This window comes from Eumetopias jubatus, unplaced genomic scaffold (assembly GCF_037043125.1).
Source record: "Eumetopias jubatus isolate StellerSeaLion01/CBP00866 unplaced genomic scaffold, mEumJub1_p1.0 scaffold_9, whole genome shotgun sequence".
Lineage (NCBI taxonomy): Eukaryota > Metazoa > Chordata > Mammalia > Carnivora > Otariidae > Eumetopias > Eumetopias jubatus.
The window spans coordinates 76,995,093-77,020,154 of record NW_028274815.1 but is presented as its reverse complement, the minus strand read 5'-3'; the positions used below and the strand labels follow the sequence as shown (position 1 = coordinate 77,020,154).

The 25,062-nt window shown below is 49.8% G+C and overlaps 1 protein-coding gene across 1 annotated transcript in view; it reads right to left on the bottom strand.

Moving 5' to 3' along the window:
- Nucleotides 1-1,346: 1,346 nt before the first annotated feature.
- Nucleotides 1,347-25,062, bottom strand: part of CNNM4 (cyclin and CBS domain divalent metal cation transport mediator 4) — a 37,608-nt gene continuing 13,892 nt past the window's right edge. Inside the window, exons 2-7 of the mRNA XM_028103801.2 lie at nucleotides 12,081-12,224; nucleotides 11,587-11,721; nucleotides 10,021-10,190; nucleotides 9,625-9,721; nucleotides 4,258-4,439; nucleotides 1,347-3,961 (exon numbers count right to left, since the gene is read on the bottom strand). Of these exons, the coding sequence (XP_027959602.1) occupies nucleotides 3,764-3,961; nucleotides 4,258-4,439; nucleotides 9,625-9,721; nucleotides 10,021-10,190; nucleotides 11,587-11,721; nucleotides 12,081-12,224 (926 nt within the window). The 3' untranslated portion in view covers nucleotides 1,347-3,763. The remainder of the gene's footprint in view (nucleotides 3,962-4,257; nucleotides 4,440-9,624; nucleotides 9,722-10,020; nucleotides 10,191-11,586; nucleotides 11,722-12,080; nucleotides 12,225-25,062) is intronic.

Genomic DNA, 25,062 nt, shown 5'->3' with positions numbered 1-25,062 from the left:
CTGGGCGATTTTCCTTACTGCTCATTTGGTTCAAGACATTTCCATGTTTCACCTAAATACTTATTCTTGAGTTTTAAACTCATAACTATTGTGATGACTTCACTGGCTAATTCCTGCTTATTTCTCAAGTCTGCAAGTATCACTTACTCCAGCTGGTCTTCCTTGACCATCTTGACTAGGTTGGGTCAAGGTTATGGGAGCTATGTGCTCTTCCCTAATAGCACTGAATAGCAATCCAGTATTCACCTTTTTGTAAGACCCATTCATTCATTCATTCATTCAACAAGTATTTCCTGCAATGTACCAGGTACCATTCTGGTGCTGGGACTATGTGGGAATGAGAAAGGCCCTGCCCTGCCAGAGCTTAGGTTCTAGTGTGGGAACAACACACAATATACAAATCCTCATTTTATATCTGGCAATAAGTGCTGTGGAGAAAAACAAAGCAAGATAAGGAAATGGACAGAGGGATTGGGGCCATGCTGTTTTAGATGCGCTGACCAGGGAAGTCTTCTCCAAGAAGGTGACATTTGAACGGAAGCTTAGATGAAGTCAGGGGGTGAGCCTCACAAAGACTTGGGAGAAGTGTTCCATGTGGAAGAGAAAGGAAATCAAAAGGTCGTGGTGTGACTGTCTCCCTCAGAGACTCTTCCTCACTACACTCACTGAGGGGTTGATGGCACCTGGCATGTAGCAGGGGCTTACCCATGTGTGGAACATATGGTCAGATGAAATTTATTCTCGTGTCCACCTGCTTTTTGCATCTGTTATTTTATCTACAATGTCCTTTTTCTCCCTAAGTGCATCCCTTTTTTTAAACATTAGCCCCAATTTGTCTGCTTTGGTAAGCCTGGCTTGCTTGGGCCTGGCCCCAGCACACTCTATTACACACCGTAGCCACAGTACCTATGGGCACTGCACGAGTACCAGCTCATGAGCAAGGACAAAGAAGCAGCTGCATGTTATGAAGCATGGCGATCATACTGTTGGATCAGGCTCCTTTCTCCTTCAGCCCCCAGGGGGGAGAGGAGGGACTATCAGTCCCCTCTAACCGCCCTGTCTGGTACCTGCAGGCAGAAGACTGTGGTGTCCATTTTTACAAATTCCTAACTGTGGCAGTTGAGCACACTTGCCCCATCCCCATCTCACAGCAGCTGCTACTCTCTAGCTCCTGGGACAACAGCCTTGATAATATATGTTTTGTAAATTTCTGTTAAAACAGTTCCAGAATACTTGCCCCTTGCCCTGTCATAGGTGACAGCCAACCACAGCCACCATCTCTACGACAGGTGCTGAATACTGACTGAACTCAAACAGGCAAATTGTACACTCACCAAGACTTCCTATTTCATTTTTTATTACCAATCAAAAATAAATTCCATATATTGTTTAGCAAATATTATCATTGTCTTGTGACAAAAGACACAAGAGTCATAACAACAAAACTCCCCGAGAGTCAAACTCATAACAATGCCAAAATAAATCACAAAAATATACAAATTAAAATCTTATGCAAAATAAATATGAGTTATTCGCTACGGTGGCTGTGACTTGCCTACCCATTTGGAGGCCATTTGCGACAGTCTCCCTTACATGAGAAGACACGCAGGGGTGGGCCAGTTCCAGGGTACGGCTCGGCCCAGGAACCAGAGGTTGGAATAGGAAGTAAAAAATTGCACTGGGAGGAGGAAGTCATCGGACCAGTAATATTTGGAGATAATTATGACCCTCTGCAAGAAATGATTATAAGTGGGGAAAGGGAGGACCATCTGTTGGTGGTAACCGTGTGTGCAAAGAGGTAGCTGTGGAAGTGTGTGCACCTGCTCCTTTTACTTCACACACTCACTTGGTTCAGGCCAATGTGGTTTGCCCCACCTGGCACTCAGGTCTCTCAGGAACACAGCTTTGCAAGCTCCCATGTGGACTCGGAAAGCAAGCTGCTCCTGTAGAAAACTGAGGGGTTTCCCCCGACAGGGAATAAAGGTCTGGTGGGTTTTTTTCCTCATGACTGAGAACCCATGGGTGTCACCACCTTCTCTCCAGACTTCGAGGAATAAATTCTGTGACTAGGGGAGACTTCAGAACCAGCCAGGGGCAAGTATACTTGGTGCAGACACTTCCTGGTCCCAAAAGCTAGGATTCTCCAGGTGCCTGAAGAACAGAGCACTTGGGGTGACAGAAGTCACTGGCTGAGGAAAGGGTCAATAACTACCACTTAGGTGGAAGGTGTGCAGAGTCTCCCCCGCCTGATCTTGGGCCCCCAGCAACCTTTCCACCCGACAAAAGGGCCAACGTGGACCTTAGTCCCACAGCCTCCCCAACAGTGGCAAGCCTGGAGCTCTGCAGCAGGGCCTCATTCAGCCCCAGGGAAAAGGCACTGGGGCAGAATTTCATGTGGGTAGGGGGGGAGCTCTCAGGATCCAGTACCACTAGCTTCAGCAAGGGCCAGGATGACAACTCAGGCTAGGATTATAAAGACGGGGGCAACAGGGCTGCTAGTTGTGTGTCTTTTAGGTGGAAACATCCTTCCCTGGGTTTTTTAAGTGTGTGAACAAGGTTGGGTAAACCTCAGCCACAGAGGAAAGGAGGGCATGAAGAACCTGCTTAGGTTGGCTTCCTATGTGTCCTGCTGTCCTCAATCCCCAAGAAGCAATGGGCTTTGGGATGAGAAGTAGGGAGTCTGAAAAGAGGGGCTTCATAGGTCAGTGACTGACACTTGACTTTCACTGCAGGGTGGGAAAGGGGATGGTCTTAATTGCTACCAACACAGATGCCCGTGACGAGATTCCCTCCTGGAACTGAAAGGAGTATCTCAGACAAGTCACCCGTAATGTAGATGTTCTCCCACCGAGGGGGAAACCTTTGGTAAAAGTAAGGGCAGGGCCTGGGAAGCAGGGGTAAGCAATCTTAAAAGTGTCAGACCCTGCTAAACACTCTGAGTCAAACGAGTAGAGACAAGGGTGAGAGTCCTCAGCCTGGCCCAACTCACCAGGAGAGCCCATCAGCAGAGTCCTAGGAAATTCCAGGATCCAGCGGTTGACAGGAGTGGGCGGGCTCCTCTCTGTAGCCGGGAGTACCATGTCCCTCATCACAGTTACCCAGAATCCCTAGGCCTCAGCGACGTCAGACAAGCCTCAGTGCATGTGTCCAGGCAGTTGTTCTCAACGCTATTTGGTTCTTTGCTTCCTGGAAGGAACTGTCTTCCTCCCAAGAGAAAACCTTCCTCCAGCGGGCCTCTGGGATAGCATCTCTGGAGGAGGACGAAGGGGAGGAGGAGGAAGAGGAGGAGTGGGCTCCCTGAATCAGGGACATAAGCCAGAAGGTCATGGCCGGGAGCAGATTATGGCTATTGCTTCCCGGGGTGAGAAACCCTACCCTTTTTCATTGAAGTTTTTGTGGAAAAAACATTTTTTTTTGTTTTAAATAAAGTTCCTTAACCCTGTCTTCCCTTCCCCATTCCTTTCCCCAAACAATATTTAAAAAGAGGAGCAGTGAGCCTAGTTCAGAAATTCTCTCAGTAAAAAACAGCCTTGCTCATGGTAGCTGGCCCACTGCCCTGCCAGTCCAGGGCTGGGCAGCCGCTAATTTGGAACTATTCAGAGGTCCCTGTCAGAGGCCAAAACTCCCCACACTCTGGGGGCCATCTGGCTGCTTCAGTTAGACAGGCTATCTGTCCCTCTTCTGGCCTAAAAGCCTCCCTATCTTCATGTGGGCCCACTGGGGAGACCCCCGCGGGGCTGGCGGGGGACCCCGGGCCCTGCTGTCAGATGGCGCTCTCATGGGAAGCTTTGTGCAGCAAAGAGTTACGCTCATTGAGAAGAGTTGTGGTCTCATCTACCACGGGCAACTCGGACTTCCCGGCTAAGTTCTCTGTGCAGATGGTGCAGCCATCCAGGGGAAACTGAGGGCAGTTCTCCATGCGTGAGGCCAGCAGCCCATTCTGGTACTGTTGCCGAGTGATCTGCAGGAGGAAGGGATGAGGTTCACAGAGAGCCGGGACTGAGAGGCAAACCTTCCAAGACCCAGGGAAACAGTACTAGCCAGGGTTGGGGCTGGGGGTCCGGAAGAGAGGATGTGACCAGCTCGAGAGAGTGAGGAGCACGAATAAGGAGGACACACGTCTCGGGTCCGGGCCCTCTGTGCTGTGTGTGGTGGATGAAAAAGAAAGAAGCTGCTGATTCCTGAGGCAGAGTGATCCAAATGCCCAGGACGAGGAAGACAGCGCTGGCCAGAGGGAGAGACGCAGGAAGCACCCACCTTAATGTACTGGAGGTCCATGAGCGCCCGGACACTGAAGTCGGAGATGTACTGGCCCAGGATGGAGCTGCCAAACTGGTTGGTGCTGCTTGCCAAGGTGGCTGTGCTCGTGAGATCCGTGCGGTCCGGGTAACTAAGGGAGGCCGAGCGGCTGAGGGTGGCAGGGTGGGATGGGGAGTGGTCTGTGGGGAGAGACACACGGTCAGGCCAGGAGCCCCCGGTGCCCCTCACAGCCTCTTGTCTAACCTGTCCCGTGGACACGTGGGAGCGGGGCCCCCACCGGAATGGAACAGTTCTTAAGGACAAACAAGCTCCAACTGCAGAAGGTCTGACCTCATCAAAGCAAATGAGTTAGTTTAAGGTGTTGTGCAGTAAGTATTAAAAAGCCTACCAAAGCAGAAAACAAAAACCAAAACCACAAAATTTATGTCTGCAGAAGCCCTCATGTCCCCAACAAGTCATCAGTCAAGGGCAACACAGTGATCACCCCTCCACGGGAGACCAGGCACTGTCCCTGTCTCCACAGCAGCTTGTTATCAAGGGACACACGCTGCATACGTGTCAAATATATTAAAAGGAAGAACGTACACTTGTACCCTCTCACGACGCATCCACACAGACCTCTCAACAGGATGCCCTACTCACATCTTAACCTGCTCTCAAGAGGTCAAAGTGTGTTCTGCACAAGACCCATTCTATGCGGAACAGTCCTGCCCGCGTGTGTCTGCTGGCCCCACCCCCGTCAGTCTGACAAGGGGGACAGGGGCAGCAGGGCCTTCTCCCCAGGAGCCTCATGCTCCCAGAGCTTCAGGCCTCCCACACCGGCCGTCTCCTCCAGCCTGGTCCAAGCTCCCCTGCCCTGAGGCAAAGCCTGGGGTGGTGGTGGAGGCGCCTCCTCCCCCAGGGGCAACAAGGCCTCCTGCAGCCCTTTGTCAGGAACAGGGGATGACCCAACCGCAAATGAGGAAGGAGCAGACTCCTTATTTTCAGAAAGGAACTGTACACATACTGTGCATCATTAGCTCTTATTTTTGAGAACACTTAGAAAACAATGAAACACACAAGAAGTTAACTGTGAAGGCATGCTGGCTTCTTTTAAGCAAACAGGAAGTGGACTAAGCTTATTTACTTAGTTGAGCACTAAGTTACTAACTAACTACTAAGTTAGCTATTTTAACAAACAGCTCGAAGAGAGCTAACATAATGAATCTGGGTGACTGAGTGACCAATACAGCTTTAACTGAGACTGAACTAAGTAACACCCTGTCTTTGAGTTTCCTTCCTAAAACTAGGAAAATACAGTCTGGATAGTCTATTATTGGGCAATGTACAATCATTAAGAGGATCGTGTGTATGTGTGTGTTTGTGTCACTTATCCTAACTCAAGTAACACCTCTGATTAAGTTCTAGAAAAGAAACACAAATACTATGGCTATTACCTAATATTTCACATTGATCATTTGGATGGTGATGGAATGCTTTTAATTAATGCTTATTAACACTCCAGAAATTGAATATAGAAACAACACAAATTAGGGATATGGCCTTTTAAAAATAGAGGCCCTAAAAAGAAATACACCAAAATATGAAAGCTTTGTTTCTGAATAATGAAATTATTATCTTAATTTTTCTTAATTAATACTTAATTAATTAATTAATACTTCTTAATTTTCTTTTTTTTTAAAGTTTTATTTATTTATTTTAGATGGAGAGAGAGAGACAGCGCTAGCAGGAGGGGCAGAGGGAGAGAATCTCAAGCAGACTCACGCTGAGCACAGAGCCCAACACAGACCTTGATCCCATGATCTGAGATCATGACCTGAGCTGAAACCAAGAGTTGGTCACTTAACCAACTCTGCCACCCAGGCACCCCAATACTTCTTAATTTTCTTAAGACTTTTTTTTCCCTTTTCTCAATTTTCTAAATAAGCTATACTGCTTTTATGATTGAAACAGAACAATGAGGGGAGCCTGGCTGGCTTAGGCTGTGGAGCGTGTGACTCTTGATCTCCAGGTTGTGAGTTGGAGCCCCACACTGGGTGTGGAGATTACTTAAAAATAAAATCCGGGGCGCCCTGGTGGCTCAGTTGGTTTAAGCATCTGACTCTTGATTTCGGCTCAGATCATGATCTCAGGGTCATGAGATGGAGCCCAGTGTCAGGCTCCATACTGGATATGGAGCCTGCTCAAGATTCTCTCTCACCCCTCTCCCTCTGCCCCTCCCCTGTGCTCACTCACTCGCTCAAAAAAATAAAAAAATAATTAATTAATTAATTTAAACCTTAAAAAATAAAATAAAAATGAAACAGAATAATAAATGTGCAAAAAATGACTTGGTAATTCCATTTCTGAAAGGATATCCTAAGGACACAATCTTAAACACAGGGGAAGTTTTTTCATAAAGAGGTTTACGTCATGGTGTTATTTACAACACAGACCCCAATGACTGTCCATAAGGGGGGATAACAAATGAAGGCACGTGTGCTTGGGGGAACACTGTGTGGCTCAAACAAGAAAGCTGATGGAAAAGCATCTCTGCTCCTGTATTAGGTAAAAACAGCAGGATCCAAGCCATGGATGCATAAACTCCTGGCCAGTATGAAACAAGAGCAAGCACAGAAGAGAGAAGGGGGCTGAGGTGTTGGCCAAGGAAGACCAACATGGTCCACAGACGTCACCTACTCAAAGGCCGTTAGCAGCTTCCCACTTCCTATCACAACCAAAAGCTGGCTGTTTGAAAGGGACAAGTGACTTCTAAGTCACTTTTTTACCTTTTTTTTTTTTTTTTAAAGAGAATCAAGAGAAAAGTGTGCTTTGGTACAGTGGAGAGGGAGAAAAAAAGCCAGCTGTACGAATATAAAATGGGAAATGATGGACTCTGGTGATAGGTGTTTAGGACTGTTGGGGCCCCAGGAGCTTCTTTAAGTTACACACCGAGACTGGAGCTCAAAGGCACTTATAAATGCACTTAACCTCCTCAGGACTCAGGGCCAGGCCAGAATTCTGATGGGGAGACCAGCACCTTCTGCCACCCCCTGCCGCCTCCATGTAAGTGGGACGGGAGTCCCGTGAACGGAGTCAACCAACACAGTTGCCAGCAATCCTGGGCTAAGGCTCAGGAGTGTGACGTATCAAAGGCCAGAAACAGCATGTGGCATTGGGCCTTTTCCTCAATACTTTCTGACTGGAATGTCACAGTTTAGTTGTAATCGAGAAAAAAACAAATAAAAACTGAGCTCTACCCGAACATTTCATACCCAGTCTCTCACTGCTCCTGACAATTCTAAGAAGTGGGCACATCTATTGTTCCCATTACACAAGAAGGAACGAAAGACTGAGAGGAAGTCAGCTCCCGGAAGCATTTTAGCTAGCCAAGTGCAGAGACAGCATTCACACGGGGCCGTCTGCCCGGGGCCGCACTTCTGATGCCCGGCGGCTGCCTCCCCCTGGCGGGCAGACACCAGCAGCAACAGAATGAAGAGCAAAGCCTGTGAAGAAAGGAGGAAAGTTTTTTAGAGAAAGCTGATGAGATGACAAGGCATCCTGATGTTTGTGAGTGGCCTTGATCAAGGGGGTGCAGAACTGCTGGGCTCACTTGGCCTGGCCAGAAGCAACCCTCCCTCCCCGCTCTAGCTGTGTGTTGGTGTGCGTGCGCGCGTATGCACGTGTGTCTGTGTCTTCTCAAGGACTGAGGACCTTTGGAGAAGCCCTTCCAGGACCAGGGCAAAGCCACCCAGTAACTGGGCCTGAGGCCAGGCAGAGCCGGTGCAAATTAGGCTGGCCCACAAGTGTGAGCAGGTGGGATGGCCCTAGATGCGAGTGGGGAGCTCCAGTGGCTGCTGGGTGAGGTTAACAGAGCTGTGGTATGTGGGCTCAGGCGATAGGTGGCAGTGCAAACTTCTCCAGCCATGCCGTGTTACCTGAGAGCCAGGAGAGCAGGGAGTTCCGCTTGCCAGGCGGACACCCGACCTGGGTTGAAGGCACTGGAGCAAAAGAGGAAAAGGTCAGCGATGGGTAGGGTGAGGCGGCAGAACACGGAGCCACGGGACCAGGATGGAGAAGCAGACCTGCTGGGGGCCAGTCTCCCTTGGGCAGAGAGTGGGCACCATGGAAAGGGGGACATGGCTCTGATGGGGAGGGGGCAGACCAATGAGCCCTGCTCAAAGAGGGGCAGAGGCTCCCACAGTGAAGCCACAGCCCCCCGCCCCCCCCCCAGAAGTCATCTCTCCCTTCCGGCCACTACAAGTGGGACCTGAGCGCCTCCAGGTCAAAGGATAGAGCCAAGGGCCCTGGCCCAAGCTTCTGAGGCATCGCTGCAGAGAAAAAGTGCCTGGAAGGAAAGTCCCATGACCGTGTGCCCTCCTAGACAAGATTTCCCCCGGCTGGCTGGCTGGCTGGCGGGAGGTGCTCTTGGGAGGGGCCGAGAAGTCCTCCCTAGGTCGGAGGCATCCAAGCAGGGGCCCCCTGCGCCAAAACCCAGCTCTGGAGCCTTGTCTCCCCACTGCTTCCTTCCTGAAGCCTGCTCATGCTGGGAGAGGAGCAGAGCTATGTCATGCCAGTGGATAAGCTGAGCCGTATCAGTATACAGGAGTGCCCTGGCCTCCCGCACACAGGGTCCTCTCTGTCAAAGGACAGCAACAGGCACGGCACAGAGACTCTCCACGAGCCACACACACACCTCAGTGTGTGGCCCATCCTCCAGCCACAGAGTGGACTTTCACTTTCCAGCCTGCAGCAACCCGGGGCCCCACTCAAGGCTCAGAGGGGCCGTGCAACCAGCAAGGAGCTGATCTGGTGCCCACTCTGGCCACAAGGCCCCCTGGCAACGGGAGCCTGAGCTCCCTAGGACTAGAGAAGCAGAAAGCACCACAGTGACCAGAGCGGTCCTTCCCTGGACTTCCCACAACCTCTCTTAGAGGGTGTGTCCAGTCCGCTCTTTGCCCCAAGTCCCTTTCTGCCATCAGAACCAGCCCTTAACCAAAAGGCAGTGGCTAAGCCTCCTGAAAAGCCAAGCCCATCTGCACCCTGCCTGGTAAACAGGCCTTGGCCTGACTCCCGGCCAGGGACACCCTGGACGCCCTCATTCCCTACCTCAAGTGCCCTGCCCCCGTCTCCGTGAGCAAGACCCTGTAGCCTCCGTCCACCTGCCTTCTCTCATCCTTCCCGCTGCTACAGCTACTTGCCCAGCTGGCCCAGTCTGCTGTCGTACATCCTCTCTGCTCCGAAGCCCGTCAGGACTTCTTGCTTCCTATCACAACCACGTGCCGTCAGCTTTCCGGGGCTCCCCGACACGTCCTTACCCCTCATGGCCCGCCCCCCCCAACCAGGTACCCTGGAGGGCAGCACGGAGGCAGCCTAGCGACTCACCAGAGGTGGGCGACGACAGGGCCATGGTCCCGTAGTAGGAGAAGGCGCCTGTCTCAAACTTCATGTTCTCCTTCCCGGCCTCCACCTCCACCTTCCCCTGGAAGAACACAGGGTCAGGGTGACAAACAGGCTGAGGAGGAAAGCTCAACTGGGAGAAAAAAGGACGAGGCAAGAGGGAGAAGTGCGGGCGAGGAAGAGCCGGTTCCAGAGCCCTGACGAGCTCAGGGGCCCTGACCTGGAGGCTCCGGGGTGGCCTCTCAGGAAGAGGATGGGCGAAGGGGGAGCAGAGGCTCGGGGGCAGGCCACACGCAGGAAAGCCCTGTGTCCCCCAGCCATCTCAGCCGGTGAAGAGGGCAGAGTGGGCACAGGAGGGCAGGCATGGAGCAGGCTGCTCACCTGCAGGATGAGGGTGAAGTAGTCGGCCGGCTTATTTCGGGTGTACAGGTAATGGCGGATGTAGTATTTGTTGTGCTCGTCAAACTTGAGTTCCTGAATGACATCTGGGTACTTGAGCAACCGAAGCAGGATTTTCTCTGATATCAGAGAGGGGCTGAACTGGGGAACCTCTGTAGGAAGACAGAAGAAGACTTCACAGGGGGCCCTGGCCGGGCAGCACCAGGAACACAGTCACTGTGGTTGCTCACTGCCCAGGCCACCCTTCCCTTCGGTTCTGCACCTCTGTGGGAAAGCAGCACCCCTTAGATCCAGACTGGTTAGACTCGGGTCTGCCTGCCTGGGCTGGAACAGCGGCTCTTGCGCTGACAGTGCATGACCTTAGGCCAATTACTTAACCTGTGTCTCAGTTTCCTCATCTGAAAAATGGGATTAAAAACTTCATAGGGTTGGGCACCTGGGTGGCTCAATCGGTTAAGCATCTGACTCTTGGTTTCCGCTCAGGTCATGATCTCGGGGTGGTGAGATCGAGGCTGCATCGGGCTCTGCAGCCAGCTCGAGAGTCTCTTCCTCTCCCTCTGCTCCCTCTGCCCCTCCCCCGCTCATGCTCTCTCCCTCTGTCTCTCTCTGAAATAAATAACTCTAAAAAAAAAAAAAGAAAAAATATCATAGGGTTGGGGCGCCGGGCTGGCTCAGTCGGTGGAGCACATGGCTCTTGATCTCGAGGTCACAAGTTAGAGCCCCATGTTGGGTAGAGACTCCTTAAAAAACAAAACAACAACAAAATACACTTGGTAGGGTCATGGTAGGTTAAAGGGGTAACACATGTAAAGCACTTAGACACATAGTTGGCATATGGAAAGTGCTTCATAAATGTTACCATCATTATTATCATTAGCACCATCATCGATATCCTGGCAGGAAAAATAGAGAATTTAGCAAGTGAGCGTTGGGAAGGAAGTCAGATTTGGGGGGAGGAAGGGAATAGGCAGGAGCTTTTCAAATCAATCACCTAGGTCCCCAAAGGGGCTTTGAGTCAGGGGTGAGAAGAGAGGAATGTCACTGGTCTAGAGGTGAAGCCCTGCTGGCCCCAGCGTGGTGTGTGGCATGCAGGCAGAGCGGAGGGGGAGTGACGAGAACAGAGCTGGATTCAGGCTCTGAGGACACGGGTCAGGTAAGCGCTATGGGCCCACAGCATGTGGAAGGGCCTCTTCCTCCCTCCCCCTCCCCAGCATCCAGGGGCTCCCCAGTGCCCACCCCAGGTACTCCCAGGGTTTTTTTTTTTTTTTTTTTTTTTTGGCCTCCCCCCTCTCCCAGTGGTTATTTTCAGAACTTGAATGCTTCCTAGAAGTTTGCAATGACAACCCATCAACAGAGAAAACAAACCACAGGGAGCACCCCAGGGATGGAGGGAAGCCGCCTCGCCCCCTTTCAGAGGCAGCCACGTTTTCCCTGCACCTTTCACCTGCCACAGCCCCTTGTGCCATGGGAGGAAGTAGCCAGAGGCCCAGAAGACCCCCTCCGGGACTGTATCCCACCAACACCTGAGGGCCCTCCTCTTCCTCTTACCCGTGGCCAGGAAGCGATGAGCAGCCAGAAGTAGCTGAGGTGAAATTTTCACCTTGAGCTCATTGTCAGCATCTTTGAAGGCTGAGAAGTCACGTTTGTTCTTCTCAGATACTCGCTTCCGGCTTCGGTTGTCCGCTGCGAGAGAAAGAATCTAGAACTGAGAACACTGTCCCTGATGCCTCCGGAACAGACTAGAACCTGCCCGCCAGCTCCCAGCTCTGCAGTCCCCTCTTCCACACACAAGCAGCAGTGTCTGCATCAAGGCGGGGTCCCTGGCTCGATGCCAAGGCACGAAGGCCAGGGGGGACAAAGGTGGCCTGCTTTCACTGATCCGAGGGGTGAGCCCGCTGCTCACCCTGGCCAGCGTGAGGCATCCAGTTCCTGGGCCTCAGGGGGCCGGGCCTCCCACATCCCTGCACTGTGGCCTTCCCACCTAGGGACACCCAGGCATGAGCAGGAAAGGGGCTCCGGGCAATGGAAAGACTGGAACTCACTGTACATATCCGACTCGTCCAGGATCTCAGACTTGATGATCTCCTCAATGACGTCCTCCAGGGTGACCAGACCCAGCACCTCATAGAAGGGGTCACCTTCACCCTCGTTGTTCACCTTCTGCACGATGGCCAGGTGGGATTTCCCTGGGTGGACGATGCAATGAGTCAGACAAGAGCAAAGGGCCCAGTCATGAGACACCGCCACCAAAATATTAACACATTTGGGGTCATGAGTCACTGGGGTGGGGTCATGGGTGTTTTTTTTTCCCCTTTTCTGTATTTCCTGAAGTTTCTGCTGCAAACAGATACGGCTTTTATGAAAAGGAAAACCAAAAGTATTTTTTTTTTTTTTTAATTTTAAGGCATTTCATTAAAGACCTTTTGTTTCATTAGAATGAAAATGGCAAGATCCTGCCTGGTGCCGTGTATCAGGGTCTCCTGAGAGTCCTGGAGAAGGGAAAGACCCACAATGACAACCTGTGGACAGTGAGCCATAGGTTGGAGATGTGTGTGCGCCAACTGTACATGGGGCTCCTCAGATGGCCCATGTTGCTCACGGGGCCTCCAGGGCCACTCACATTCCTTCACCCTGCACTCCTTGGCAAAGGCCCCAGCATGTACCCAGGGGCCGTGATACTGCCCAAGGCAAAGGCTCTCAGTTCCCAAAACCATTAACAAATTAGCCCAGGCTGTAATTAGGCCAGGCAAGTACTATAATTAGAGAAGGGCCACCCCTTCAACCTAAAGCAAGAGAAAGTCAGAAGGCAGAGGGAGGGGAGGAGGGACCCTTCACAGAAGCTTTGTCAGGGGGCGGGGGTGGGGGGGGCAGGGCTTTCCAGGCCCTCCTTCCGGGTTTCTACCCTGTTCCTGTGCCCTTCATCCCAGTGCGTGACAGGAGGGAGACAGCCGAGGCTTGGCCTGCACTTCAGTTTGGATGGAACTGTGTACCCCACACAGGGACACAGGTTTGGAGCGGCCTAAGGGGAAAAGCCCTGGGAGAGCTGAGAAGGTCAAGCCAGGGTCTCCTGGGCAGCTTCCCCTTCACAACCCAGTCTGAGGGCCCCATCGAAGGACTTCTCTGTAGAGGGCATTTTCCAAGGCTCCAAGGCCACTGCAGATCCCCTAACCCCAGGATGTGCTCCTCAGAACTCCAGAAAGGTGCCAGTTCTTAGGACCAGCATTTAAAAAAATAAAGAAGATATGAGCATGCCACATGTGATGGGGGGGTACTGTTTTGTGCAACTTTCACTATCACGTGCCAGTCACTGTGATACACTCATCTCCAGCTCCAAGTTGTGGTCAAAAAACTTTCAGCACCTTGCTAGAACTATGCACCTAGATCAGACCTAGACAGAACCATGGCTAGACTCGATCAAAGATTTTCTGGTGTCTTTTAGACGTGAGCCAACAAGAACAAGAGACCCGTCAAGGGCCTCCAGTGGGCAGCAGCTACTCAGAGCCAGGACCTTGGGGTCTGGCCCCCTGGGCCTCTCTGCCTGATGGAGGCTTCCCACCCAAGAGTGCCTTCTAAAGAGAGAAACAATGCTCTCCGTGGTCTAAGGCAGTCAGCTAAACTATGCCATCAGGTGGGAAACTTTTACCACCTTCCAGACTGGCATGCTCTAAGACCAGTAATGCCCAGTGTTGGGGGAAACAAGCGAAACAAGCATGCCCTCACAGGTCCTAGGGTTGGTGGGCAGGTAAACGGGCGCACTTCAAGAGGCCAATCTGGCAGCATGACTCAAAACGAAAGGTCCCTAACCTTGGACTCAGAAATTCCACTGGTAGGAAGTTGGATATAATCTTCTCCAAAGCAGGAAGACACAGAAGCAAAGAGGTTCGACAGAAGAACACTGTTTTTAACAACCTCAAACCAGTAACCACCTAAATCAATAGCAATGGACCAGGAGTACTGATGGGGGCCGCCACTGCTCTGGGGAAAAGGCAGCAGGCTGAATGGACAGAATGTGGAATGAAGCCCAACACAGGCTGCTGGTGGAAGAGCAAGCAGAGGGACAGACTGCATGGTGCCCGCTGCCTCTGCAGAGACTCGGGGTGGGGGGGGTTGCGGATGCTGAACTGCCCTGAAATGCACAGAAGAGGTAACAGTGGTTACCTCCCGGGTTAAGTAGAGCTTGGGGGAGGGGCCCTACTACCCCTTACTCTGGCTCCTTCTAATATTGTTCTATTCGATGGGCAGGTTTTACTCTAGAATTTTTTTAATTGAGAAAAAAAAATCAGGGGCAAAACAAAAATAAGGGGAACACACAAATGGAAACCAGTGAGAGTCTAGGGTGAGCAAGGACCCTGTGTGCCTCAACTGGCACAGACTAAGTCCCGGGGAATGGGGTGTGTCTGAAGGTGGCTCAGTTAGCAGCGCCTCGCTCAGAGCCCAGAAGTCAGAGCCCCTATGCAGAAGAGACACAGCTTCAGTAACCTGAGAAAAACCTCCTCCTCCCCACCAAACCTCCAATTAACCACGGGCTCACAACAAATCCTGACACACAGTCACAGGTCGCACTGGGCCACACAGCGAAAGGCTGGTGGCTTCTCTAAAGGATGGAAATAGCCGTCCTGCAGAGGAAATGAGCTGATTCCTTGAGCCCAAACTTGCCGCCACTCTCAGCCCTTTGGCCCTCTCTCTGAGGAGCCTTTGTGTGTGGCATCAGTGGTGCGTGCGGGCGCCCTCTAGAGACAGGGAACTTGTAGGTGTCCAGACCCGGGACACCGCCCACAGTCACTCCTGTTCGGCGCGCTGAGAGCCCAGTGTGCTGGCGCTGACTGGCTGGCTAGCTGGGGCCCCGCACACGGGTGCTGGGCCGGGGGACAGTCAGTTACCCTCTGCTGGCCCAGCCATGGGACTCTGAACTGCGTTTGCCTTTTTCTAATTTCTCTGCCCAGAGGGGGCTTTTTTTTTTTTTTTTTTTTTTTTAGCAGTTGGGTATAGAGTTTGGAGGGTGCAGGAGAGGGATGGGCCAGAGATTCTCCTCCTTGGCCAGAGAACTCTCTTGCCAAGGTCACCAGTGACCTCCAGTGGTGGGGTCTCATCCTCAGGCTGCAGCTTCTGACCAGGGGTCACTCTCTCCCACTTCCTGGAAACCCTCCCTCTCCCTGGCTTCAGGCACACAGCTCTCCTGGTGTTCCTCTGACCTCAGGGGCTGCTCCTTCTCCCTGACCTCTTTATGTGAGAGGGTCCCAGGGCTCAGTCCTTGGACCTGGTCCCTTGCCTCATGACTTTAAATACAAACTGTACATCAAGGTGTCTCAAATAAACACTTGGGGCCCAACCCTCTCCTGCATCCTCCAAACTCTGTACCCAACTGCTGGCTGACAGCTATAGCCTGCTCCTCCGGGATGCCTAACACCTTGAACTCCACATGGCCCAATCAAGTTCCTGCCCTTTCCCCGCCCAGCCTTCCCCATCTCTGTCTGTCCAGTAGATCAGGCCATGCGGGAGTAAACTGCGCCTCCTCTGTTTCTCTACCCTTCTCTATCCAGCCCTTCCATCAGATCCCATCAGCTCTGCCTGCATCGGACACCTAGACTCCAGCCACTTCTGGTGGCTTCCACTGCTATTATCAGTCTGGGCCACATCATCTCCTCCTTACCCAAACACTAGACTAGCCTCTGGTCAGCTCCCTGCTTTATCTCGGAGCCCGGGCTGGCTCTCAACACAGCAGCGAGAGGAGCAGTCAGGTCACCTCATGCCCCACCAAGTCCCTCCAAGTGGCTCCTTGTCTCACTGCAAGGAAAAGTCCCACCCCCCACAGTGGCCCCGGTCTCAGGGCCCTTGATGCTGACCCTCTCCCGTCCCTACTCCTCTCTCTCTCTCCAGTGCTCAGGTCAGCCACAGGCCTCCTTGCTGTTCCTCATACAAGAGGCTGCTCCCTTTGCCTGGCTTGCTCTTCCCCCACATAACTGGGTAGCTTGCCCCCGTGTGAGGTCTTTGTCCAAATGTGGCCCTTAAAACTGCGACCCCTCCTCCAGCACCCAACCCTAGTCATTAAAGCACCTAAAATACATGATGTAATATGCTCATTCATTCTATTTGTCGTTTATGGCCCGTCTTCTGCTAGATTTTGAGCTGCATTACAGTAGGGGCTTTAGTCTGTGTCCCCAAAACTCAGAATGGTGAGTGGCATACAGCAAGTGTTTAATGGATGGATATTTGTGGAATGAATGACTCAGTTCACAGACATTTCCTTAGGAGAAATGTAATCAAGGCAAAGGGGGAAAGGGGTGAAGACTAGAGAAGAATTCTTTTGAATTTTAGTAATTAAGAAGTTCCTGTAATTCAAAAATCATTTTTAATTTATCTTTTAAAATAAAAGAGCCAACTGAGGACCTATATTTATGATCCTCATCATTGTATGAAATTTAAATCTACTACAGAATTTTCATCTTAATGAGTTGCCTCATTTTATTATTAGTGTCCATTCAACTGGATAATTGGATTTTGGGGGTGGCTGGGATGAGAAACGGAACATGAAGATGTAAATAATAATTTACCCCAAAAGCTGAGAAGCCCCCATTTTTCAAAGTAGTCCTTGTTCGTAGAAAAAAGACTGAGGAAATACAGCAAAATGCTCATATTTGGCTGATCCATGTGAAATTGTTGATATCTGACCATTTTTGACCAACCAAAATGACAATTTCATATGATTAAACCTAAACGTATGGGGGGTTCATGATGGTTTGTTTTCTTTCTTACACTTTTCCTAAGAGAAATTCCAACCTTTCCATAGTCAATAGTATTAATTTTATAATCAGAAAGAAACACAACCATTAAAGTAACTTTAAAAAAGACTCTCCTACTGCTTCCCCGAGGGACTTGGGGCTTCTTGCACCTTTCAAACTCACGCACTGCTGGTAAGGGGCAAGCTGGCTGTGGGAAAGGAGGCACCTTGAAGCCGCCCTCGGTCTGCTCTGGGCCACACCTGGCTGGCAAGCTTGCCCACTCTGCCTTCATCGACCTTTGTCCAGCCAGGTCTCCTCCCAGTCAGAGAATGGCAGTGAGGCCTCTTTCACGGCCCTCTCACGTGGAACGGGGCAAAGAGTGAGAGGCCCCAAAACCTGACCTTCTCCCTCCACAACCCTTCCTCTCTACTGTCCACCCTCAGCTCTGCCTGGGGGTGGGCCGCTAGTACTCACTGCCCGCCCGGCCCCAGCTCTCCCTTCGCCCTTCACCAGCACTTGTATGGCTGTCTATGCAGTCGACTGGCGTCCAGCTCAGCTAGGCCTGCACTGTGACTTCACTCCTCTCCACGCTATACCCTATCCCCTGCCACCTGGCACCTGGAACACAGCAGACCCCCACTCTTTGCTGGATACAGACAAGCTGGTCTCCAGGGGCCCCAGGGAGCCCAGTCCTCCGCCTTCCACAGTGCCCATCTTAGCAAACTGCTGTGTCCTCTCCCCCCCATAAAAAACTTTATCTCTCAGAGACCTAAAGCACATTACAAGGTGCTGGGTTTCAAAGTCCACTAGGTCCTGGACAGGGCCCTCCCTACTCACCAGCTCCAGCTGCCTTTTCTCATGCAGAAGATCCAGAGGCCCCAGATCAGACATGGGATTCCCACTACCCAAGATGGTGTCCTGGGCATCTTCCTGGTTGGTCCCCCAGCAAATCCCAGCCCCCGACCTCCCAGGCTCCCAGCACAGGCCCTGAGCTCTCAGACACTCCCCCGGGGAGAGGTGCTGGCCTGGCTGCCAAAAGACAGGACCTCGGGCCATGGGTCTGCACTTGCAGGCGACAGGGCACCCTGATTTCCTGGGAATCCCCCCTCGTTCCTCCCTCCACCCAGGCCAGGGGCAGGATTAAGCTAACTATTAATAGTGCTGACCTCGACCAGCAGGAGGGGCAGCCCATCCCAGCAAGAAGACACAGGTGGGGGCATGCTTGGGCGTAGGCGAGGAAGCAGAGAAGCCCATCAGCAGGAGACACACCCCTGGCACAACCTTCCACCCCGGCACCCCTCAACAAGAGGGTGGGAGAGCTACACACAAAAAGAAGTTTCTGTTAAGTATCCCTAAGTAGAGAGGGCCAGACAGGAGGGGCAGGAGGTGAGCTGTTTAATCAATAAGCAACTTAAAAGAACACTGAGGAGATCCTTAATTTTAATATAAGTTAAAATCTACTGTAAGACCACAGAGAAGAAACCAGTGCAGTACTGGATAGAAAAATGGCATTTTTTTCTTCAGGATTTGGCAGCACGTGTCAAAATGGAAAATGTGCAAGACCTTGGCCTCAGCCATTTCTTCCACTTCTAGGAAAGACCTTAACACAAAGGGAAAACCCGGGCCGGTGTGCAAGCTGCGCCCAGGAGGGTCCATCCAGTGTGGTTTATGACACACTATTGCAGCCACTAAAAATTAGGCTGATGTAGACAGAAATTTATTTAAAGAGACAGTGGTTCACCATTTGCATAAAGCAAAAAGCTACAAAACAAGGCAATAAGTGAACTACGCCAGTTTCTTCTGCTTAATGCATTTTAAAATCAGCATATGTTACTTTCTTGTTTTTACATTTACAATCAGAAAGGATAAGAATGAGAATGATGTCTCGGGGGGCACCTGGGTGGCTCAGTTGGTTAAGCGACTGCCCTTGGCTCAGGTCATGATCCTGGAGTCCCGGGATCGAGTCCCGCATCGGGCTCCCTGCTCAGCAGGGAGTCTGCTTCTCCCTCTGACCCTCTTCCCTCTCGTACTATCTCTCATTCTCTCTCAAATAAATAAATAATCTTAAAAAAAAAAAAAGAATGATGTCTCAGGGCGCCTGGGTGGCTCAGTTGGTTAAGTAACTGTCTTCGGCTCAGGTCATGATCCCAGAGTCCTGGGATAAAGTCCCACATCGGGCTCCCAGCTTATCAGGAAGCCTGCTTCTCCCTCTGACCCTTTCCCCTGTCATGCTGTTTCTCTCTCTCTCTCTCTCAAATAAAAAAATAAAATCTTTAAAAAAAAAGAATGATGTCTCATATTGAGGGGCGGGAGAAAGCAATATAGTTGGTTCATTGCGACTTACTAGAAGAAAACACACCAAAAATATTCACATTCGGAGTGGTGGGAAAAGGGGGCCTTTCATTTTCTAATCATTTTCCTCCTTTCTGAAAGTTTCTACAACAAATTTATTATTTATTTTTACATTTTATTTTTTTAAGATTTTATTTGAGAGAGAGAGAGAGTGTGTGTGTGTGAGAGAAAGAGAGAGAGAGAGAGAGAGAGAGATCAGAGTGGGAGGGGGGGAGAGGGCAGAGGGAGAAGGAGACTCCCCGCGGACCAGGCCCCTGGGATGACGACCGGAGCAGAAGACAGACGCTTGTCCGACTGAGCCCCCCGGGCGCCCTACTTTTACACTGTAATTACAAATATGTTAGAGCTTTCTGCACCTTGAGTTTTACACTGAGCGATGTCACTGGAGCACCCAACTCCCTCTCCTTCCCCTGTGGAGTGTCCCACTGGTGGATGCCAGGGTGGATTCAACCCTCTCCCTTCTGCTGACGGACACACACTTGTTTCCAGTTCCTTCTACCACAAACAGTGCTGCCGTGAAAATCCCTGTGCTCCGTCATTTGATGCATATGTGAGATCCCGATACATCTACAGCTGCAGAGCTACTAGGTCAAAGGGTTTGTGCACTGGCCAAATCTGTCCAAAATCTCCCAACTGCCTTCCCTGGTAGGGCTCCCTGATTTCCACTCTCGCCAGCAGAAGTTATATCCGCCGGCTCTTGATTCGTTCCTTAATGCCTGATACGAGGCTAAATACACAGCAGGTGCCCAATAAGTAAGCCGTCAATAAACACAGCCACCGTAGCTGGTCTATATTTTTAAAAGGAAAAGGAAAATGGAAGGCAAAACAAAAAGGAAAAAACTGAGTGAAGCAGGAAGAAAAAAAGGAAGGAACAGGAGGACAGCCGCAGGGAAAAGAGAAATGGAAATGCACACACTGCAGCCCAGTTGCCAAAACAGAAAAGCATTTCTAGAGACTTACCAGGAGATTTGCCCAGCCATTCTGAGCAAGATAACAACACAGCCTGACACTGCACGTACACACACAGCCCAGACGTCTGGGACCTTCTAGAACAGGGTCGCCAAAAGGGGTATTCATCCCAGACTCCGTTCACATTTATTTGTATTCCAAAATAAATAAGCGACTTTAGCTTTTGTTTATACACAGACTGACAGTGGGCTCTATCCCCACGGGCAGGGGCTCCTGGCCTCACTCAGTCGCTCTCCAGCCAAGTGAGAGGAGCTACAGATGAGGTGTGCCCAGTGACATTGGTTTACAGATTACGTTAAGCACCTTTAGCCAAATCAATGCTCACAAAATGGACCGTCGCTTAACAAGACCCCTGCAAGGAAATCCCAGAGTGAAGGGAACACGGGTAAAGCAAGCACGGGATCTACAAAGTCCAGAGCAGGTCCTCTCCCCACCACCAGCCCCCTGTCAGTCAGCAGGCGGGACACCAGTAGCGGGGCGCTGAGGAGTGGTTGGCCAAAATAATTCAAAATTGTCAAGAAAACGATTTGAAACACAGACTTAAAGCCGCCGTCAGTAATGATGAAGCCCACCACAAGGGTACTCTGTGCCTTGAGAAAGTATTAACATGAAGTGGAAACTACTAACAAGCCATCTTAAAATAATGATTATCTCATCTTTACATCTTTAAAAGTTTTTGTGTGTGGGTTTTTTTTTTAAAGATTTTATTTATTTATTTGAGAGAGACAGAATGAGAGATAGAGAGCACGAGAGGGAAGAGGGTCAGAGGGAGAAGCAGACTCTCTGCCGAGCAGGGAGCCCGATGCGGGACTCGATTCAGGGACTCGATTCAGGTGCCCCAAAAGTTTTTGTGTTTTAGAACATATGTGTTACGGGGCGCCTGGGTGGCTCAGTCGTTAAGCGTCTGCCTTCGGCTCAGGTCATGATCCCAGGGTCCTGGGATTGAGTCCCACATCGGGCTCCTGGCTCAGCAAGGAGCCTGCTTCTCCCTCTCCCTCTGCCTCTCCCCCGCTCATGCTTTCTCTTCTCTATCTCTGTGTCTCAAATGAATAAATAAAATCCTTAAAAAAAAAAAAGAACATATGTGTTAGTAAAACAGTATGTGTATACAATTTTTGAATGAACGGAGGTACAAATTTTTAAAAAACGTTTTTTTCTAATAGGGTGGCATGAACAAGAAAGTCTGGAGAGCTCCCTTTTGAGCCCTGAAGGTGGTGGCCAGACCTTCACTGTCCCCTCTCAGAGGAGTTACCCGGGTGCCCCCTGAGGGCCCACCTCCCCCCCCCCAAGCTATGGAACAGTGAGGGTGAGCATGTTCTGGGGAGGGGGGCCCAGGCATTATCCCTCGCACATCTACTATTCACGGGAGGAAACTGAGGCTCAGGGAAGTCCTGTCCAGGATCATCACACTGTGGCGGGGGGGGGGGGGGGGGGGGATGGGATTCAGAAATGGGGCTTCTCTAAATAATATTCTTTTAACCCAAGCACCCCAGGGGTAAAGCTGTTGACAAGCGGATGTCAGGAGACCCTAAGACTGGTCTCTCATCCAGGGACAGGGCTTCATGCCTTTGATTTTTTCATTTAGCCAGCAGTCTCTAATTTTTTCACCTTTTATGATGGAAACTATCAAGCATCTACAAAAGTACAGGAAATAATGTAATTACACCCTCAGGGCCCTTCACTGAACTTAAACAATTAACAACTACAACTCCTGCGGCCCATCTTGTTTCCTCTTCCCTCCTACCCACTTCACTGGCTTATTTGGAAGCAAATCTCAGATTTTATCTGTAAACATCTATAAGTTTTACAGGCATTTGGGTTAGTATCTCTAAAAGATAAGGACTCTCACAACGCAGACCACAATAGAACACAATACCGCATCTAAATATGTAATTCCTTAAGATCATTAACATCAATTGTTCTAATTTCCCCAATTTTCTTATAATGATTTTTACACCTAATTTGTATATATAGATGCATATTTTTTTTTCTGATATTGCTAACAAAAGTGCAAAGAACATTAAGATCACTTATAATCCTGCCTTTCAAAGACAACTACTGTTAACTATTTTGGGTTTTTTTTTTTTAATTAGATAATTTGTAAATATTTCACATTCTCTCTATTTTCCCATGTCATAAAAACATTTTTTAAAAATTGAAAGGCCTCATAATATTTCATTGTACACATGTGTAAATAATCCCAAACCCCACTGGGCTCTTAAATTGTGCCCCCGCTTTGTTCCATTATGAAAATCTTTGTAATAAATATATTTGGTTATATCTCTGTCCTTCAGATACATTTCTAGCAGGAGAATCACTGGGTCAAAAGATAGGTTTGGGGCTTTAAGTTTCTTAGGTTATCTAAGGAGTGAGGTCAGATCTAACGCTGATGTCTTTGTTCTCAGGGATGTGGAAACCTCTCCTGGAGGACACAGCCAGGGGCAGTGCAGAAGGCAGGGAGGAACACACAGAACAGAACTAGAGCTGTTTTGTGCCACTGAAGAAAATGAAGTGGAGAGAAGGTGCTGGCCCGGCTGACAATGCCTCCCTGAGCATGGGAAGCGCAGGGGCAAGCGACCGATCAGGAGGTGCCAAGGGGGTCCCCAGCCGTCCGTCAGCACCACCAGCCTCCTTTCGGACTTTAGACCCTTACAGCAAACTGCTTCCCCCTTCCCACCTGTCCTCTCTTCTCAGGAGCACCTCTGGCCTTGTCCTTTCTTATCCTGGCTCCTGGCCATCTAGCCTCCCACCCTAGACCCCCACCCAGGAGGAGCCCCTTCCTTATCATGCCTCTCTGCTCAACTGCTTACAGACTCAGAGCTCCCTTACTGCCCTGGGAGGCACCCATTCTTCGGCCCTGTTCATGCAACCGGCTAGTAACCTACAGAAGAATCGATCTAAAAGATGGACCATTATTAATGAGCCCGCATGTCCCATGTTTGTTTGTCACAAAGATGTAACAGGAAATTGTTAAATGCTTAGCTGACTGACATCAAAATACATTAAGTCTGGGGCTAGCTTTCTAATTAACTAACCTAGTAATCCTCTCCCCATCACAAAAGGGAAAAAAAAAAAAAAAGAAAGAAAACAAGCAAGCATTTTTTTTTTTACCTTGGTGAGCCCCCAATGGTAACTGATAATCACATACTGTGTCCAAATGTTTACAAACTATAAAAATCATCCTAGACCTCACATCCAAACCTGAGAGGAAGAAAACCTGCAGCAACATTTGGTTTGGGGCTTATACTGTTCAGGGGAGGAGGTGGAAGAGGGCAAGAATATTACTTGATATGTTCAAACTTGCTCAGCCAAACTGGGCTATTAGAAGAGGAAAAGGACTTAATTACTAAGCAATTATTTTTCCTGCCATAAAACAAAAACCAAAACCCTAACAGAGATATCTTGTAATGTCTTCCTCGGTGGTTGGTTGTTTAATGGCTGGAAAAAACAGTTGTAGACCTCTCTCTCTCATGAACACAGATGCCAAAATTCTAAATAAAGATATTGGCAAATCAAATCCAATGATGCGTAGCAAGGATCATACATCATGACTAAGTCAGGTTTATTCTGGTTATGCAATAAATGTTTATGGGTGAACATTCAAAAATCCGTTGGTATAATTCAGAATAAAGGCGATAAATCATTCAATCATCTCAACAGTTATTTAAAAAGCATTTGGTAAAATGCAACATCTACTCATTATAAAAACTCTTAGCAAACTAGAAAAAGAAGGAAACCTTTTTGATCTGATAAAGGAAATCTACCAAAAAAACACAGTAAAATCTTACCTACTGACAAATTTGGAAAGCTTTTCCCTGAGACCTAGAATGAGGCACCAGTTCAACACCATCCTAGAGGTCCCAGCCAATGAAATTAAGCAAGAACAAGATATAAAATGTACAAGGTGTAGCAATAAGTAAATAAAACTGCCATTATTGGGGCACCTGGGTGGCTCAGTTGGTTAAGCGACTGCCTTCGCTCGGCTCAGGTCATGATCCTGGAGTCCGGGGATCGAGCCCCACATCGGGCTCCCTGCTCGGCGGGGAGTCTGCTTCTCCCTCTGACCCTCTTCCCTCTCGGGCTCTCTATCTCTCATTCTTTCTCTCAAAAAAAAAAACTGTCATTTTTCACAAGCAACATAATTATGTGTAAACAATCCAAAAGAATCTAAAATAAACTATTAGAATGAGGGAATTTAACAAGGTCAATGGATTCAAAATTTATATACAAAATTTACACTATACAAAAATTATCCATACTTGTGTTGTATTATAAAGAATACATCTGGGGCACCTGGGTGGCTCAGTCGGTTAAACGTCTGCCTTAGCTCAGGTCATGATCTCAAGGTCGTAGGATTGAGCCCCGCATCAGGCTCCCGGCTCATCGTCGGGGAGCCTGCTTCTCCCTCTACCTCTGCCACTCCCCTTGCTAGCACTCGCTCCCCTCCCCCCCCCGTCAAATAAATAAATAAAATCTAAAAAAAAAAAAAGAAGAATACATCTGGTGTTGGACTCTGGCTCCCCGAATCCCTTGGAATTTCCTGCGTAAAAGAAGTGGCTTTGTTATCCTAATGAACAACTCCAGGTGGGCCTCGAGATAACTTCAGGGCAGGGCTGGTTACCAGGAAAGCCAGAACTTTCAGCTGTCCTACCTCCAGGGAAGGCAGCGAGCTAGGCACTGAGTCCAATCAGTAGCCAGTAACTTAATCATTCATGCCCAGGTACTGAAATCCTGATAAACTCTGCACCACAACTGGGGAGGGTGGGGAAGGAAAAAAAAAAAAGACCCTCTGGACCCAGAGCTCAGTGGAGCTTCTCACTGTAAACACAATGCCATGCCCAGAGGCTGACACACCCGAACTCCAGGGGGAGAGGACATGAAGCCCTGCATCCATGACTGTTCCAGACCTCATCCTATGTGTATCCTTTAAGATAAAAAACTGCAATCGGAAGTGTAGCACTTCTCTGAATTCTAGGAGTCATCC